General features: G+C 50.0%; 1 protein-coding gene and 1 long non-coding RNA gene across 2 annotated transcripts in view; both read left to right on the top strand.

Moving 5' to 3' along the window:
* Nucleotides 1–9,254, top strand: part of TSHZ1 (teashirt zinc finger homeobox 1) — a 76,195-nt gene extending 66,941 nt beyond the window's left edge. Inside the window, exon 2 of the mRNA XM_077878142.1 lies at nt 4,722–9,254. Coding sequence (XP_077734268.1) covers nt 4,722–7,906 — 3,185 coding nt within the window. The 3' untranslated portion in view covers nt 7,907–9,254. The remainder of the gene's footprint in view (nt 1–4,721) is intronic.
* A 335-nt stretch (nt 9,255–9,589) lies between these two features.
* Nucleotides 9,590–18,303, top strand: part of LOC144301400 (uncharacterized) — a 48,427-nt gene continuing 39,713 nt past the window's right edge. The window contains exon 1 of the long non-coding RNA XR_013368240.1: nt 9,590–11,072. This is a non-coding gene — a long non-coding RNA (uncharacterized LOC144301400). The remainder of the gene's footprint in view (nt 11,073–18,303) is intronic.

The raw sequence follows: 18,303 nt of genomic DNA, 5'->3' as shown, positions 1-18,303 counted from the left end.
GAGCATGGCAAATTTTGCATGGAATAATATTAGAAAGGACATCTTGGTGCACAAAGTTTTTTAATATTTCATATTACGTTCCTGGCTTTATGTCCAGAAGTAAAATTATCGAGCCCAAGAGTGACAACATTTAAAAATATCTCCTCTTACTTCTGCTGAGACCCCCTCGGTTGTACCCCATGACTGGTGTTGAGAGGTGTCCATGTACTCCCCACGGAATATCTGTGGGTCACTGGTGCTCAGAGCACCTCCAGGACATGCTCGCTGGTGTTGGGCAGCTGACAAAGGGCAGCAGGTGCATCGCAAGGTGGCGGGGTGGAAGGACCTGCCCCAGGGCTCAGGTGACGCAGGTGGTGCCTCTTCCCTGTGTGACCTCAGGGAAGCCGGTTGGCTTCCCCGGGACATGGCTTCCTCATCTGCAAAACAGGCATTTCAGTGATGCTGCCTTGGAGGCCTGTGGGGTAAAATGCGGTGATAAAACGACCTCGGCCATTGGGGTGGCAGGCGGGGTGGCCCTCAGCAGTGTCAGCACACTGAAAGCCCCCAGCTTGACAGGGGACAGGGAAGTAAACATCTCCTAAGTCTTCGGGGGACGGTGGATCCTGGCGGGGATTAAGGGAGGCATCACGATGGAGGTGACACCTGAGCCTCCCCTCGAGGATGACTGTTGTTCACAAGGTTGGGGTGGGGTCCTGCGTGGGGCTGGGTTGTACCCAAGGCTGGACGTGTGGCCGGGGGAGGGCCCCTTGTGGGGATGTGCACCCCCTTCCCAGGGCATGACTTTAATGGAGTTTTACCTCTGGGATTGCGAGAGCGGGGGCCCCGGGGGCCCGGAGGAAGAAGGCTGCTGCTGCGGCAGGTGGTGGGTGGCGGGCGGCCTGCGGTATTGAGCTCCGGGCGCAGTCTGGATGCTGAGAACAAGGACACCCCCGTGGTTCTTGTTTGGGCCGGTTTAGTAACAGCCGAGTTTGGGGATTCCTAATTCAGGAGAAAGCGTGCTGTGATTTGGGGAGGGGGCAGGAGGAACATTTTGTTGGCACATAATGGACTTGGGAGTGTCTGGAACACTCACATCATGACAAATGCGTGTCCTACCCATGGGAGCTCCTTCTGTGCCAGACGCAGGCCTGGCTCCAAGAACACGCAGGGAATGTCACAGAGCCCCTGTCAGGTGCCGTCCCCTGGGAGGGCCAATGACCGGCAGGCCTGTTGGGGGACGTGGATTGGGTGGTGTTGGGCTTGCACCGGCGGACTTGGAGAACGGGCAAATGTCAACCAGAATGAGATGGCAGTGCCACAGGCAAGAGCAACAGAAGGGGGGCCCAGAGGGTCAGCTCGTGCCATCCTGGGAGCCCACGCGGTTGGGGCGGGAGGGACCTTGAAGTGGCCTCCCCTAGGGGCGTGAAGGTGGGCGTGTGGAGCCCAGGTCGGGGAAGCAGAGGGGCTTTTCCCCCGTGCCTGCTGGGGTCCCTTCCTGGGAGGTCCAGAGGGCAGGCAAGTCAGGGACTCCTCCGTCCCACACCCCACCTCCTAGAAAACTGTGGCCACAGGAATCCAGGTGACAGAAAGGCTCACTCACCACCCATACCTCTTAGGAGGGCTTCGTCATGGATGAGGCTGTGGATTGCTGTGTGCGGTTCCTCCCGACACGGTAGTGATTGTTGCTTTGGGGCCGTGGACTCATCAGTGACACCCCTCAGCTGCACCCAGGAGCTTCTGGGTGTGCCCGGCGCCACCTCAGGAAGAAGACAGATGGCGTGGGACTGAGTGGGGTCCGATGACACTGCATCCTGCCAGGCCTGGGGGAGGGAGCGCCCGAGAGGTTAGGCTGATGCCAACGCAGTCACGTCTGTGCCTTTGCAGAGCTGGAGATGCCGCCTCTAGGCTGGGGCTGGGGGCGCCCAACAAACCCTGGGAGCATGATGGGGATTTCCCATTTCTGGGTTTCCGGAGCTGAGACAGGAGTGCCTTATGTGTTCTGCACACACTGATGAGTGGCCGCCCGGGTGTGGACGGTGGGCAGCCTTGCCTCCATCCAGTGAGGACACAGACCTGCAGCGACGGGCCTCCCAGGCTGAGCCATACTGGTTTGGGTAAAGCCTTTCCTTGAAATTAGTTTTGATTAATTGCTAGGGCATGAGTCGGGCTTTCATAGAAGCCGGTAGACCAGGTCTCTGAGGGTGATCCCAGTGGATCATCGTTTGGGGGAGGGTTGGAGGGCAGCTCAGGCACAGGCCAGCACACAGGGACCTGGCCCTGTGTCTTCAGATGGACTGAATCTGCCCAGATGGCTTCCTAGCCTCATGTGTCCCCGTTGGAACCCACAGAGGTGGACCTCGGGGCCCTGGCCCGGCTTGCTAACAGGTGGGAGGCTGCCCAGTGCTCCTGGAGTGGGGCCTGGGCTGAGGACCTGAGCTTCAAACCACCAGGACCCAGGACTGTCCTGTCCTGAGCCCTTAGTAATTATAGACAAGATGAAGATGACATTCAACTTGGCAATCTCTCTTTTTTTTTTTTTTCTTTATAAGCTTTACATTTCACTGTGGGGCAGTGGGGTGGGGGAGCTTGGATTGTCCGGAGTATCACCCAGGTGCCGGTGCCTGTAGCGACACCTCCTGCACTGTGGGTTGTCACGCTGGCAGCATGAGGCACTAACTGCAATGCCCAGGTTTGTTAGTGGACTGCCCTTCTGTGTGGAATTCAGCTGTGAAACACATGAACGCTCGTGCTCAGATGGCTCGATGCCAGCATGCAGGTGTGGGGAGGCGTGGGCAGGGATGCTGAAGGCTCCAGCCCAGAGGGACTGACCCGATGTCTGAGCCCGTGGTGCTCCCCGGGCATGCCCAGGGGTGCTCGCCGCCATCCCAGCCTGAAGCCCTCCATGTGTAGATGCCAGTACTCCCCCCTCACGTCCTCCTGTCCCCGGTGTCCACCCCTGGGTGGCCACGATGTTCGTCTCTCCTATCAACCATTCCTGAAGACGTGTGTGCTCTTTGCCTTGTTCCCTTAGGATCAGGCTCTGATAACGTGATAATGAGTGATCATATTTAATGAGACACCCCTCTTGCATCATCTCAGTGCATTTTACAAGGGGCTTCCTGGAAAATGTCTTAACCCCAAATTTCCCAAAGAATGCATAGAACACTAGTTCGGCTAGTTACTTTGTCCAAAAAAATTCAAAATACATAAAATTATATTGGTCAAATAAGTTAAGAGCTCGTGCCTGCAGTTAGCTACCCTTGGGAATGAACAAGATCTGTCACATACTAAAGGATTTCAAATGTCCTGTAGTAAAAAAAAAAAAAAAATCAGGTTTCATCCAATGATTCATGTGCCCTACAAAGCCCTTGTTCGTGTGACACCTGTCAGTGTCCTGTAGTTCCCTCCGGGAGGTGATGCCTTCACCCCAGAGATCACTCTGCTGTGCACTTGTGGCTGGAGGGAGGCTGTCGTTGTGTATACTCCAGGCTCTGTTAAAATTTTAAAAAGGGTGTTTTTATTGTGGTAAAATCTTCATAATGTGGGAGTGAACCTTTTAAGCATCTTCAGGCGGACAGTTCAGCGGCTTTAAGGACACCCACACTGTTGTGCAGCCATCCCCACCATCGTGCAGCCATCCCCACCATGTGTCTCCAGAAGGTTTAATCTCCCTGGGGCTGAAACTCTGTCCCCATGAAACGCTGCCTCACGTTGCCTTCCTCCAGTGTGGGTCCCTTCAGTGTGGGTCCCAAGTATCACCCTTTCCTGCCTGGCTCCTTCCACTCAGTGCAGTGTCCCTGTGGTTCATGCACATTGTAGCAGGTGCCTGTCTCCCTGCTCTCCAAGGCTCCACGCTGTTCTGTTGAGTGTATACACATAGTTTTGTTCATCCATTCATTTATCAACAGGAGTTTGGGTTGTTTCCACCTTCTGGCTCTTGTGAATAAAGCTGCTTTGTCCAGCTGTGGCCCCGTGTCACCCGTCCGTCATCCCTGCGCAGGTTATATCTGCTTTGTCCACACTGGGGGGCTGCTGGTGCTACTTTTTTTCTTTTTTTTCCTTTTTTTTTTTTTTAAAGATGTTATTTATTTATTCATGAGAGACACTGAGAGAGGCAGAGACACAGGCAGAGGGAGAAGCAGGCTCCTCGCAGGGAGCCCGATGCAGGACTTGATCCTGGAGTCCCGGGATCATGACCCAAGCCAAAGGCAGACGCTTAACCGCTGAGGCACCCAGGCATCCCTTGTCCTTCTTTTTAAGTGAAGACCAGAGTATTTTTATGGCTTGCCGTCGAGGAGGCTGTTTATTTTTGGAAAGCCTATGATACTGTCTGTGGAATGTCTTGCCCTGAAAGTTGACAGGTGCCACCTGCTGGGGAGGCATGAGGGACCCACACATCAATGAGGAAAGGAACAGCACCCGGGTGGAGGTGGCAGGGCTCCCCTTCCACCTCGCCGCAGCGGCCACCCTGATGTTTTTACGGAGCGGGCAGGTCCTGGCCCTCTGGGTGAGGCTCCCTTGCTGCCAGCGTACTCGCCCGGGAGGACGGGGGATGTCGTCCTGGTCGAAACCTAATTTCCGTTGCAGCCATAGCGCGGGTCGTCCCAGAAAGCGGGGGGGTAGCCTCGTAGCCTGGGAGCTTGGCTGAGAAACATCTTTTTAAAGATCATCTAACTGCTGGGGAGGCCGTGTCCTTGAAGATGATTGATTTCTCCTCACTGTGTTTCATTTTTCTCTCCCAGCTTATGTTCCCGAGGAAGAACTGAAGGCAGCAGAAATAGATGAAGAGAACGTGGAGGAGGATGGGCTGTCTCTGGACATCCAGGAAGGCGACTACGTGTGCAATGAGGATGCGGAGATCAAGGAAGCCCAGAGCTACCAGAACTCTCCCGTCAGCACTGCGACGAATCAGGACGCGGGCTACGGGTCGCCCTTCAGCGAGAACAGCGATCAGCTTGTCCACTTCAAAAGCTCATCCTCCAGAGAAGAGAAGGAGGAGCCGCAGGCTGCAGACAGCGTCTCCTACCCCCAGGACAGCTTGGCGCAGATCAAGGCCGTGTATGCCAACTTGTTCTCTGAGTCCTGCTGGTCCAGCTTAGCTTTGGATTTGAAGAAGTCGGGTTCAGCCACCAGCACCAATGATGTGGGCCCGAAGGAGAGCACCACGCCTGCGCCCACGCCCCCCACCAGTACGGCGGGCACCTCGGGCACCACGGCAAGCACCCCCAGCTCTGGCTCAGGCTCGGGCTCTGGGGGAGGCGGGGGCGGCGGCTCAGGGTACGACTGGCATCAGGCCGCCCTGGCCAAGACGCTGCAGCAGACGTCGTCGTACGGGCTGCTCCCTGAGCCCAGCCTCTTCAGCACCGTGCAGCTCTACAGGCAGAACAACAAGCTCTATGGCTCTGTGTTCACAGGCGCCAGCAAGTTCCGCTGCAAGGACTGCAGTGCCGCCTATGACACGCTAGTGGAGCTGACAGTGCACATGAATGAGACCGGGCACTACCGCGACGACAACAGGGACAAGGACTCTGAGAAGACCAAGCGGTGGTCCAAGCCCCGGAAGCGCTCACTGATGGAGATGGAAGGCAAGGAGGACGCCCAGAAGGTGCTCAAGTGCATGTACTGTGGCCACTCCTTTGAGTCCCTGCAAGACCTGAGCGTCCACATGATCAAGACAAAGCATTACCAGAAAGTGCCTCTGAAGGAGCCAGTACCGGCCATCACCAAACTGGTCCCTTCCACCAAGAAGCGTGCCCTGCAGGACCTGGCGTCACCATGTTCCCCCGAGCCGGCTGGGCTGGCCACGGACGCTGCGCCCAGCGAGGCAGCCAAGGACCAGAAGACCGCCAACCCCTACGTGACGCCCAACAACCGCTACGGCTACCAGAACGGCGCCAGCTACACCTGGCAGTTCGAGGCCCGAAAGGCGCAGATCCTCAAGTGTATGGAGTGCGGCAGTTCCCATGACACCCTGCAGCAGCTCACTGCCCACATGATGGTCACCGGCCACTTCCTCAAGGTCACCAGCTCGGCCTCCAAGAAAGGGAAGCAGCTGGTGCTGGACCCCGTGGTGGAAGAGAAGATCCAGTCGATCCCACTGCCCCCGACCACGCACACCCGGCTGCCTGCCTCCCACATCAAGAAGCAGCCCGACTCTCCCGCGGGGTCTGTGCCCGCTGAGGACAAGAAGGAGCCCGAGAAGGACAAGGTGCCACCGGCGGCCAGCGAGGCGGAGAAGAAGGTCAAGGAGGAGAGCGAGGACGCCCCCGAGAAGTTTGAGCCCACCACCCTGTATCAGTACCTCCGCGAGGAGGACCTGGACGACAGCCCCAAGGGTGGGGTGGACATACTGAAGTCCCTGGAGAACACAGTGTCCACAGCCATCAGCAAGGCCCAGAACGGCGCGCCGTCGTGGGGCGGCTACCCCAGCATCCACGCGGCCTACCAGCTGCCCGGTGCCGTGAAGCCGCTGCCGGCCGTGCAGAGTGTGCAGATGCAGCCATCCTACGCGGGCGGCGTGAAGCCGCTGTCGTCGGAGCACAGCACGCTGCTGCACTCACCTGGGAGCCTCACGCCGCCACCGCACAAGAGCAACGTGTCGGCCATGGAGGAGCTGGTGGAGAAGGTGACCGGCAAGGTCAGCGTGAAGAAGGAGGAGCGGCCTGCCGAGAGGGAAAAGGGCTCTCCGGCCAAGGCCGTATCCCCCGTGGCCAAAGAGAACAAGGACTTCCCCCGGGCCGAGGAGGGCGGTGGCAAAGTGCAGCAGAAGAAGGTCCCCGACGCCGAGGTGGCGAAGGCCAAGAAGGAGGGTGTGCCTGACGCGCACACGCCCAACGGCACCGAGCCCCTGAAGGCCAAAGTCACCAACGGCTGTAACAACCTGGGGATCATCACCGACCACTCGCCCGAGCCCTCCTTCATCAACCCGCTGAGTGCGCTGCAGTCCATCATGAACACCCACCTGGGCAAGGTGTCCAAGCCCGTGAGCCCCTCGCTGGACCCGCTGGCCATGCTGTACAAAATCAGCAACAGCATGCTGGACAAGCCGGTCTACCCTGCCACCCCCATCAAGCAGGCCGACGCCATCGACCGCTACTACTATGAGAACAGTGACCAGCCCATCGACCTGACCAAGTCCAAAAGCAAGCCCCTGGTCTCCGGCGCGGCCGACTCCGTGGCGTCGCCTCTCCGGGAGAGTGCGCTCATGGACATCTCCGACATGGTGAAGAACCTCACGGGCCGCCTCACCCCCAAGTCCTCCACGCCGTCCACCGTGTCCGAGAAGTCCGATGCAGACGGCAGCAGCTTTGAGGAAGCGCTGGACGAGCTGTCGCCCGTGCACAAGAGGAAGGGGCGGCAGTCCAACTGGAACCCCCAGCACCTGCTCATCCTGCAGGCCCAGTTCGCCTCAAGCCTGCGGGAGACGCCAGAGGGGAAGTACATCATGTCGGACCTGGGTCCCCAGGAGCGGGTGCACATCTCCAAGTTCACAGGGCTGTCCATGACCACCATCAGCCACTGGCTGGCCAACGTGAAGTATCAGCTGAGGAGGACAGGGGGAACAAAGTTCCTGAAGAACCTGGACACAGGGCACCCTGTGTTCTTTTGCAACGATTGTGCCTCTCAGTTCAGAACTGCTTCCACGTACATAAATCACCTAGAGACACACTTAGGCTTCAGCTTGAAGGATCTCTCTAAGCTGCCGCTAAATCAGATTCAAGAACAGCAGAATGTTTCGAAAGTCCTGGCCAGCAAAGCTCTGGGCCCGGTCGGGGCTGCCGAGGACGAGTTGGGCTCCACATTCCAATGCAAGCTTTGCAACCGGACCTTTGCGAGCAAGCACGCAGTCAAACTGCACCTCAGCAAGACCCACGGCAAGTCCCCCGAGGACCACCTGATCTATGTGACAGAGTTGGAAAAACAATAGCGTCCAGGTATGCAAGGGACCGCGGCACATTGCACTACACGTCCTCCTTGTACTGCACTAGGCCTGGCTGAGCCTCCGAAATCAGCCTTTCCTTTGTTGCCGAGCTGGCTGTCTGGACCTTGGTTTTTCTTACACATATTTTGTAGTTATATTTATATGCTCTTTGTCCGATTGTGCATGTTATTTTTCTTTTTCCGTGAGTCAAAGTCTGACCTTTATTTTCAACATCTGTTCTTGATGTTAAGCTATCTTTTGTAGGAAATAGTGGGGCACACTACTCAGAGACATTTATTTAGCAGAGAAGAAAGACACAAATAACAATGATAAAAAGACATCCTAAAATTACAAAGTTGCCATGACAATAAAGGTCATAGAACCTAGTAGTGTCAAATTTAACCCTTTGAGGACTGCAATTGCATTTCTGTGCCTTTCACTCAAAAAAGAAAAAAAAAGGAAAAAAAGGCTTAAAGGCATTTCATTCAGATCAAAAGCTGTGTCAGACACAAAACTTATTTAATAATTAAAAAATGAGCTTTTATATGCAGAACTGGTTTGTGAAGGAAACATGCATGCAGCTGTTGGAAGATAGAAGGTTGTCTAGGACTCGTGGGGTTAGGAAGCCACAGCTTTACACATTGAAAACAAAAAAGCAAAACAAAAAAACCCACCACCACCACCACCACCACCACCACCACCACCACCAAACACCCCAGTTGCCACTATGCCCAAACCCTCTGGATGCTGAAAAAAAAAAAATGCCACTTTTGGCAAAAAAAGTATGCAAGCTATTATTTAAAAATGTGTAAAAATGCTATTTCTTTTTTCCTGTAAAATACTGCGGTTTATAGTTATTTACAAATGTAAGCTTTGGTATAAGCTGACCTTTCTATAGCGTGCTGCATTGGTAAATGAAAAAACATGGGGCAAATGTTGGAGTCCTTTCCTTGTAAATTGCCAGCATCAGCTTAAAAACCCCTATATGTTACATATCGTACCATTTTAATCTATTCAACTTTCTTTGTACCTTCTGGCTGTATGCTTTCTCTTTTAACTTTTTATATTGTCATTTTATATTAAATTTCTGTGTATATAATGTAAAACCACAATTTTTGAATAAAATTTAGTTCCTGCAGCTTGATTTAAATAGAGAAATTTTACTGGCACCTGCATCTTTCCAGATGCATGTATATCAGACAAAAATAAATAAATGAAAACAAAGCAAGCAATGCACTATTAATTATACATTTTGATGTTCTATCATTAATATTGTACAGTACATTTTGGTTCACACAATTAAATCCACTGTTTTCTCAAATGTAAAATAAACCCACATGCAGTTCTTGATTTACATAGATTGTCATGTCGTCATTCTATTGCCTTTGAGAAGTTATTTCGGCGGCAAGAGGTATTGCTTATGCGATCGACCGACAAGAATTCTATTCAGAATCACCGTTTCATGATTTGTGTGCTGACGTGCTCCATTCAAATGATAAGTATTGCTTTTTTTCCAGTATTGCATTTTTTAAAGATGATAATTAAAATGTTTAACTCCACTGGGTGCCATGGATTACTGAGTTTGGCCACCGAGCGATGGCTCTCCTGGACGTGCGTGGACCGGCTGCTTCCTTTGGAGGATCCTCGTGGACCATTTGAAAGTGTTCGCAATGATCCTTAGTGTGAATCCAGGGACTCAGTGGGAGTGGGTGGGGGTGGAAGGGTGGGTCTGGCTCTAGCAGTGAGGACCCTGGGGAACTTGGAAGCAGTTTTGTGTTACTCCAAAGAGGAAAGCCTGATTTCTGCACATCTAAAATGGCACAGTTTTGAAAAGCTGAGCTGCTCCTTACTTGTGTTTGGGACCAGCATTCCTCCTGGAGGTTCCTCTGGAGCACCGAGGGGCACCGCCGAGCAGGCTGCCAGGACTCCTGGCTTGTGGGCCTCCCCAGCCCTCAGCTCTAGGGCTTTCTGCATCAGGCTGCATTGAGGGGGGGCCCCCAGCCTCTCCCCTTTCCACAAGCACTTACAAGCATGAGCGGGAAAATGTCTTTTTCTACCTTTTGCTTCAGTTTTCAGAAAATTCTATCCCGAGAAAGATTAGGAGGCACAGTGCCATGTTCAGAAGCAGCTGGGTGCCGGCAAGGATGCTCTGTGCTGGGTGAGGACTGAGGAGGGCAGGTCGGGGCACCGTGTTTACATGGTCTTCGTGCTGATGCCCAGAGTGCCAGGGAGGCTGGCTACACGTCCCCCCACTTTCTCCATGGGGAGGTAGCTCTGTCCTTTAGGAGATCCAGCCATTTTGACACTTCGGTCCAATTACTGGGTGATTATGTACTTTGGGCTCAGGGGGGTGACAGAGAATAACAACGAGGCCTGTGGCAGGAGTGTGAGGTCTTTGCACGATGACCCTATGAAGTCCTGTCTGTTTTACCACAGGCCCACGTGTGAGTGGTTCTGTGATTTGCACCCTGGAGTTGAAAGAGCAGGTGCGGTGGTGTGAAGGGAGGTCAGAGGCTCGGGCGGAGTCCACTGGATTCAGTCCCAGCGGGCAGTGGCTAAGAAGGCATCTGGAATCTGCTGACCACTGGGGCTTGGACCCAGAATTTGGGTTTTCCTTCCTTAATTTTTTATTTTTCTAATTCATCATCACACTGCTATATTGTCGTCCACCCTCGTTGTCATGGACCAGTGGATGGAGGGCTAAGTTCTCCTGTGAGTACTACCCTAGTTCCATGGAGGGGGCGCTTCCTGGTGCCTGGGACCTTTCTCAGTGCTTCACACACGTTGCCACACTCAGGCCTCACACCTGTATTCAGAGGGCCCTTGCCTGCACGTGAGGAGCCCAGCGCAGCACAGACTTGCCCAAGGTCATGTGGCTTGCGAGGGCCAGAACCGGGCTCAGAGCCTGGGGAGCTCTGCCCAGCTCCCCATCACCCTCTTTGATGTGCCCTAAGTGGGGTCCGCCGTAGGCCCCTGGTGAGGGTGTTGCCCTGCGGGTGCTGGGCCTCTCTGGGCAGGGCCCCTGCCTCTCTCTGCTGAGCGATCAGGTGATGCTGACGAACAGGATGTGGGCAGCCACCCTGAGCAGACGTGCACTCTTCAGTTCACCTCCAACTCCAGCCCACATCAGGTCATGAGGCAGGACAGCTCATTCTCTTGTTGGATCTGAAAAGTAAGTTGAAATAATGTTTGTAATGCATGCAGTCATATTTGCAGCTTGAGCTTTGGGTCTAATAACTAATCTAATCTTTTTTTTTTTTTTTTTCCTGTAAGTGTGGGACTTTTAAGAGTTCGAGATCTTCCTCAGAATGTGGTTTAGGGGGTAGCCTGAGTGGCTCAGTCACGACCTGCCTTTTGGCTCAGCTCATGATCCCGGGGTCCCAGGGTCCAGCCTCGCATCGGGCAGTGAGGGTGGGGGGGCCCTGCTGAGGAGAGAGCCTGCTTCTCCCTCTCCCTCTGTGTGCGCACTCTTTCTCAAATAAATAAATTAAAATCTTTTTTTTTTTTTTTAAAGAATATAGTTTGGGTGAGGATGGTCCTTGTTATTTCATCTTTAAAGAGAATAAAACCTATAAAACAATGATAGGCAATAGTTTATCTAGGAGAAACAAGCTTTTAGGCATTGTAGGTGAAAAATGATTAAAAACGAAGATTTATGTCCCTGGATTCCTATGTTTGGTAATCTTTGAAAAGCTGTTAACACTAGTGTAGAGCATGCCTACACTTCCGGATTTCTCAGAAACCTGTGCATACACATAGGCTTCTGCTTTTTTTCCAAGGTGAAATGCTTTGTTACGCACTTTATTATTATTTCCCTGAAAGTGATGGGGACCACTGAGGATCACTTACTGAATTGTAAACTTGAAAGACACCAAAGAGTGATGTTTGGAGAGCATATGTACTTTTTATGTAGCTGTGTTCTTAGGATAAGTCACTGCAGAAAATTTGAAACACAAAAAAATAAACTAATAAAAATTAACAATTATCTCCATCTGAAGAAAAAAAAAACTGCTAGTAGTTTAATGCTAAATCTTATCTCTGTGCTTCTAGAAAACACAGAGATCATGCTCAACACATTCTCATGCTTTGCTTTCTTTACCTGATAGTAGATAATGCATATTTCCTGCTTTTATCAAAACTTTCTAATCTTACTGAGATGGACTACACTTAATTCTCTATTAGAATTTTAGAAAGCAACATTAGATTCCTCTCAAATTTTCATTATTATTAATACAAAGAACACTCAGTATTTCTGATGATTCCTTTTTATATAAAAAAAAAAGATTGATTTTAGAGAGAGCGAGAACAAGCAGGGAGGGGGAGGCAGAGGGAGAAGGAGAGAAAAGCAAACTCCCTGCTGAGTGCAGAGCCCGATGAAGGACTGGGTGCAGGGGCTCAATCCCCGGACCCTGAGATCATGACCTGAGCTGAAATCAAGGGTCCAATGCTTAATTGACTGAGCCACCCAGTCGCCCCTCGGATTATTCCTTTAAGACAAGTGCCTAGAACTGAGATTGCTGCATCACAGTGTGACATCGTACATATGCCCAAAATGTCCACAAGGGAGCCTGTGCTTGCTTCTACTCCCATTACTGTGAGAACGACCTTTTCTCCGCATGGACTTTTCTTTGTGAACACAAGGATTTTTTTTTTTTTTTTAATTTCTGGCTATTTTCTCTACTTGGCCAGTGGAATCCTGATGTTTTAATTTATAATGCTTTTAATGTTTATTGCCCATTGATGTTATTTAAAGAAAAGATGGTTTAAGAACATATGGATCTGAGGAGTATTTTCACATGAATTATGATTTCATTTAATTGAGTGGCCAGTACATGTATTTTACAGATGACACATCAAAGAGGAGGAAAAGGAGTTACCTAGGGTTGCAGCTCCCCTCAGCTCGGGCCTGGAGCCCCAAGGCTGTCCTCTCAGCCCATTCAGCCTGGGATACCGTGGCCCCGCAAACCATGTCCAGAGATGCCAGTAAATTATGCACCTGACTCTCTTTAAATTACCTGACCTGTAAGTTGAAGAGAAGTTCCAGATTCTCTGGGTTCTATTACGAATTCATAATTAGTACCATTGGGAAAACAAATGGCATCTTATCTTAAAGTAAAGTAAATCACCTGGAGTGACGGCAGGCAGTGGAACCCTGGGTGAGAAGACAACAGAGGTCCGTAGCAAGGCTGTGAGGATGATGCTGAAGGCACTGTACCCGGAGGCTGATTCACATGATATGATCCTCCAACGATTTAGGAGTTGACCCATAACCAGTCATTATTTGTCTTAAATCATGCAAAAGTATCTGTAATTTTATCTGACCTGTGTAAAGATGGTCCGATGGTATGTCATAGGGTAACTGGCTTCCACCAGCCAAGCAGATAGTAGGAGCTGTGGGCCCGCGTGTCATCACATTTTGCTGACATATCTGAGTTGGGACACATACCCTTCTGGGGGGAGATAACTGACATATGACATTATGCTAGTTCAGGTGTGTGCTTAATGGTTCAGTTTGTGCAGATACCACTGAATAATCACCATGATTACGTCTGCTTAACATCCATCACCACATGGATGGTTTTTTTTTTCTTGTGATGAAGACTTTTAAGATTTATTCTCTTAAGCAACTTTCATATATGCAATGCAGTATGATTAACTACAGTCCATGGGCTGTACATCACATCCCCAGGACTTATTTATTTTATCACTGCAAACTTGTACCTTTGGACCCCTTCGCCCATGTCATCCACTCCTCACCCCGGCATTTGGCAGGCCCTATCTCTTCTGAGTTTGGATTGGTTGGTCGGTTTTTTAGATTCCATATGTAAGTGGGGTGTTTATATGTGAGTATCAGTGTTTCTCTGTGTGACTGACTTCGTCATATTTAAATGTAAACTAAAGAAGTAGTTTTTGGGTTGGAGAGAATGTATTGCTCAAAGATGAATTTAAAAGTCTTTAAGACTGGGAGCTTTCTACACAAACCTGAAATTTTATGGATATTTTTCTCTTGAAAGCTTGTTTGAGCCAAAAGAACACTGGTGAAGAGGATTGACAATGGTTACATTGCGATCAGCAGTTTCTAAAATATGTGGATAATAAGGAAAATCCCATTCTGCATAACTGGAATCATAACCCAAATTCCTCCAGTCAACTGGTATTCAACTGGATTTCCTAGGAGCTGCTACAAAACACTCCATCAATCCCAGGATTAAAACATTTTTCTCCTTTCAGTAAATTTTTATGTGTTTACGCATGTTTTCAGAGTAATTTCTGCACTTTTATTCAGCTGACTGAAACTAAGGTTTTCCTTTCCTCTTTGCAGAATAACAAAACATGTAGGTGTATAATGAGTACTATGTAATAATAAAACTTCTCAGGGTGGGAATTGTTGAATTCTTTATGACCTGTGTCATTTAAAATTATATATTGTATCATATTTCCAAGCCAAAGCTTTCTGATACATATCTCACTCCATCCTGTGCCATTAATATTGATCAAGATTGATCAAATAATTATTAGACTCACCAATTTCAACCCTTGACTCTTTAAAGTCACTAAAATTATGGAAGGCAAATATTTAGTTATAGTTTTGATTTGTTAACTTTAAGAGACAGGAGAGGCTGAAATACCTTCATTTCACTTGTAATACACTTATTTATAAATTAGTGAAATCTGGTGCCCACTTTAGAAAGCTACTTCTTCTCCTTTGGAGATTCCTCACTATTTTAAAGTCATGAACTTCACAAAGCATTAAGGTGGTTGTGCAAATTCTAGGATGGGGAGCTCAAGTACAGGCCTTACTTAATGGGAGTTTGGCCTTGTTGGATGGCATGACAACTGTGGACAGATGGCCTGGGATGGCCTTCAGTCAGTTGGTGGAAACCAGTGGCATTACCATCAGACAAATCTGCATGCAGAAATCTGATGGAAAGGACTTTGTTCAAACTTGAGACTACTACAAATAACATCTTTTAAGTAGGATGTGGCAATTTTTCTCATGGTGATTGTTTTGTTAAATAAAATGTGAATATTCATCTTTAAGTTCTGGTGAGAGAGTTGGAACTTCACAGTGACAATATGTAGCATCTTATTTGTTGTCATGGAAGCATCGCAATAATACAAAATCCTTCGAACAAAGCAATGAAAGCTGCAGAGAGGCGCATCAGGTGCTCATCACTCCAGCTTCTCAGGAGAAAACAATAGATTTCTAAAATGGGAGTCACAAAGTTCCTTTCCAGATGACCTCTCACTTTTCTTAGAATTTCTGTTTCAATTCTGTTGGCATATCCCCTCCCTTTTCTTTTTTTGAGACACTTAGGTTTTTTAAATTCCTTGTTATTTGCCTCCAAAGGCTTACCTTTTTAAGAGTGGAATTCCCTATCATGAATCCAAAGTCTGCTATTTAAGATACTGGTTTGAACATCATCCGTTTTGCTAATGGTTTCCACATTTAGAGAATAGTCTAATTGCATTGTGTGGACGTGAATGGATGCAGGCAACTTTTTAATTTTAACGTGCTGGGCAATGCCCTGGCGCACGTGCCTCTGGCAGGGAGTGCACTGCGTTCATTTTTCCCCGCTGCCAGGTGTCATCACGCTACTTCTCAAGGGTGAACTCGGCCTTTCTTAAGCCTCCACTCCTCAAAGACAAGGTACAATTTTTTCCCGTACTGATCACATTTCACCTTTTCGCTCCCTCTCCAAGTGTTTTCTTGAAAAATCCCCACTTCCTAGAGTCCCTCGGACCAAACACTCCAGCGTCATAGGAGTACCCGGAGGAAGGAGCCCGTGGGAGAGCAGGCTTGTGCCACGTCGGTGCTGGTGTTAGGTGGTGCGTGCGTGGTGGGGAGACAGGGTCTTGTTCTGTCTCAGGAGGATGAATGGGACCAGCGCTGAGACTCAGGCAGAGGGCAGGCGCAGCAGAGAGTAGGGAGCCCGGAGAATTGTTTTTTTGTGGGGCTGGGGTCTAGTCTCCACTGTGATTTGTAAGGGTTCCGGTCGTTCCATCACCTGTAGGAGTTGGGGGCGAAGAGCAGATGCACCTGCCCGCAGGAGACAGTGCCGAGAGAGCCAGCAGCACAGGCCACCAGGCCGCGCAGCAGTCGCCATGTGCAGGACGTGTGACCCATGCGTCATGGAGGGCCCTGGCGAAGCCTCCGCGTGTGGATGGACACAACTAAAATGAGTAGCTGGAAGCTATGAAGAAGGACGAATGGCATGGGTGTTGAGGGGGCCTCCTGGAGCCTGGCGGATGGAGAGCCTGCTCCCACCACCAATGATGGCACACAGATTTCCTCTGGAAAGAAAGAAATTGCCAAGAGGGAACTGGAGCGTGGCCTTTCTAGGGTTAAAGATCCTTAAGCTTTAGAGAGAATGTATAAAAGAAAATTTCTTTCTGAAATAATTTATGGAAATGCCGTGTTCCCTTTGAAGGTTCCATGTCACCGCGTGGCACTACGCAATGTTCTCTTTCTTCACCTGTCAGGCAAAGACCACCTCGAAGACTCTCACTGCTGATTACTAGTTAATTGTCATTAATAAGTGACAACTGACATTATGGGGGCTTAATGCAGAGAGAACAGAAAAGAGCCACAGATATTCTAATGAGCTGACTCCTACGTGCCCTCTATTGTTGTCGAAAATGAGGAGCTGTCGTCATTGTTCAGGAGATGGGCTTCAATTGCTCTGGAAAATATTCTCTTTTAATTTCTTTATGCATAGCTAATTCCTGGTACTCTGTATTTCTCTCTCCCCCACCCCCCTTTGAGCGGGCGCACGCACACACATACACACACATGTGCGTGCACACAACCTCTCTTGCTTGCTCCCATGAGCATGCTAAAAACTCCCAACTTAGGAGGCACCATAACTTGTCCCTAGGCAAGGAGTAGCGTGCTGTCAACAAGCTTATTTTTTAGAGCAGATGGAAAGAAAGGCAGTTTGAAGTCATAGTTGTAGTTGACTTGGATGGGGACAGAGGTGGAGAGGACCCAGGCCGAGAGAGGAGAGGAGGCTGGGTGGAATGAACAGAGTCCACCAGGAAAGGTCCACCAGTCCCAGCAGAGAGCTGAGGAGGGTCAGGAACACGGGAGCATATGTGACAGCTCATCTACCTTACAGCTTAGAAACAAACATGGCAGACAAACAAAAATCCCCACAGAATCTTCCAGAAGAGAAGCCAAAGACAGAGGGAAATGATTCCATAGGTGCTGAACTTAGAGCCATGTCACTTGCCATTTTTTGGGGGGAACCTGACCCAAGCAGTACTTGCTGGTAAAGTCCTGAATCATTAGGACACCTTGAGCAGGGACTTGCGGTTCTTCCTTGCACGTGTGTGCACGCGTACACTCACGGGTGTGAGCACGCACAACAGCCACACTGTATTTCGATGTTTAGAGTGGAAGATAAGGTACCAAGCATACAACAAAATAATTTCTGTGTGGACTTGAGCCACCTGACTGTATTCTCTGTCCATCTGTGGGCAGGGGGCTAGGGGTTAGAGGGCCCGTGGGCTCAGTCTCGGCTCGAATACCCAAGATTTCCAAACAGGACTGTGTGGAATGTTCTTGGGGGAGCCTCATGCTGGAGCCAATGCCAACAAGATGTGTTGTTTTTCAAGTGCCAACACCTCCTAACAACAATTTTGCGTGCTATCAGATCATTTCACACCGTGCCATGCCACCTTCTATCAAGTCTTATCACACAAATGCAGTTTCAAGCTTGATATTTGATGGCTGTGCTGCTAAAGAGAAAAAGCCTGTCTTGCTCCTTAAACGCTGCTGGGGCAGTGAGTCCTTTATGCGATGGTAAAAACCCTCTGCCTGGGTTTATTGCTGCTCCGAGATGGGTTTTGGAAAAGTGGCAATATTTCCACTCGCAGTGGGCAATGGGTTCTGGCTTTCTCCTTTGTCGGTGCAAACCCGGAGCTGCACAGGATCCTAACAGGATGGAGAGAGATGGCAAGAGATGACCATCCTTGTGTTCAAATTAGCTTGTTGGCAGCCCTCTCACGCTGTTGACGCATGTTGTGATCTCAATAAAAACATTTCATTCCTGCGCACGTGTGCTGCTGGGGGATGACATCCGGGGCATTTACACTGGTGTCCTTGAGATATTGGACCTAAGTCCTCGGCTTTGGTTTGCTTTATTTGGACACGCTGGAGATTGGTCCCAGCTTGGTATCGTTTTGTTACTGTGGTCAGCATGACACCAATATCCTCACCTCGGTTTTGCACAAAAAATGTGGAAAGGGGCATAATGAGCTTGTAGGCTCTGCATGGCTGGCCCTGCTGGACACTGATCCATCTCTACTCAAGACACTTTTGGCAACATGCTCCTGTGGAGAGAGCATGGGGTTTAGAGGCTGAATTTCAGACTAATTGATAAACCTCCATTTCTTCATCA

This window comes from Canis aureus, chromosome 1 (assembly GCF_053574225.1).
Source record: "Canis aureus isolate CA01 chromosome 1, VMU_Caureus_v.1.0, whole genome shotgun sequence".
Taxonomy (NCBI): domain Eukaryota; kingdom Metazoa; phylum Chordata; class Mammalia; order Carnivora; family Canidae; genus Canis; species Canis aureus.
This window is presented reverse-complemented; position numbering and strand designations above follow the sequence as displayed.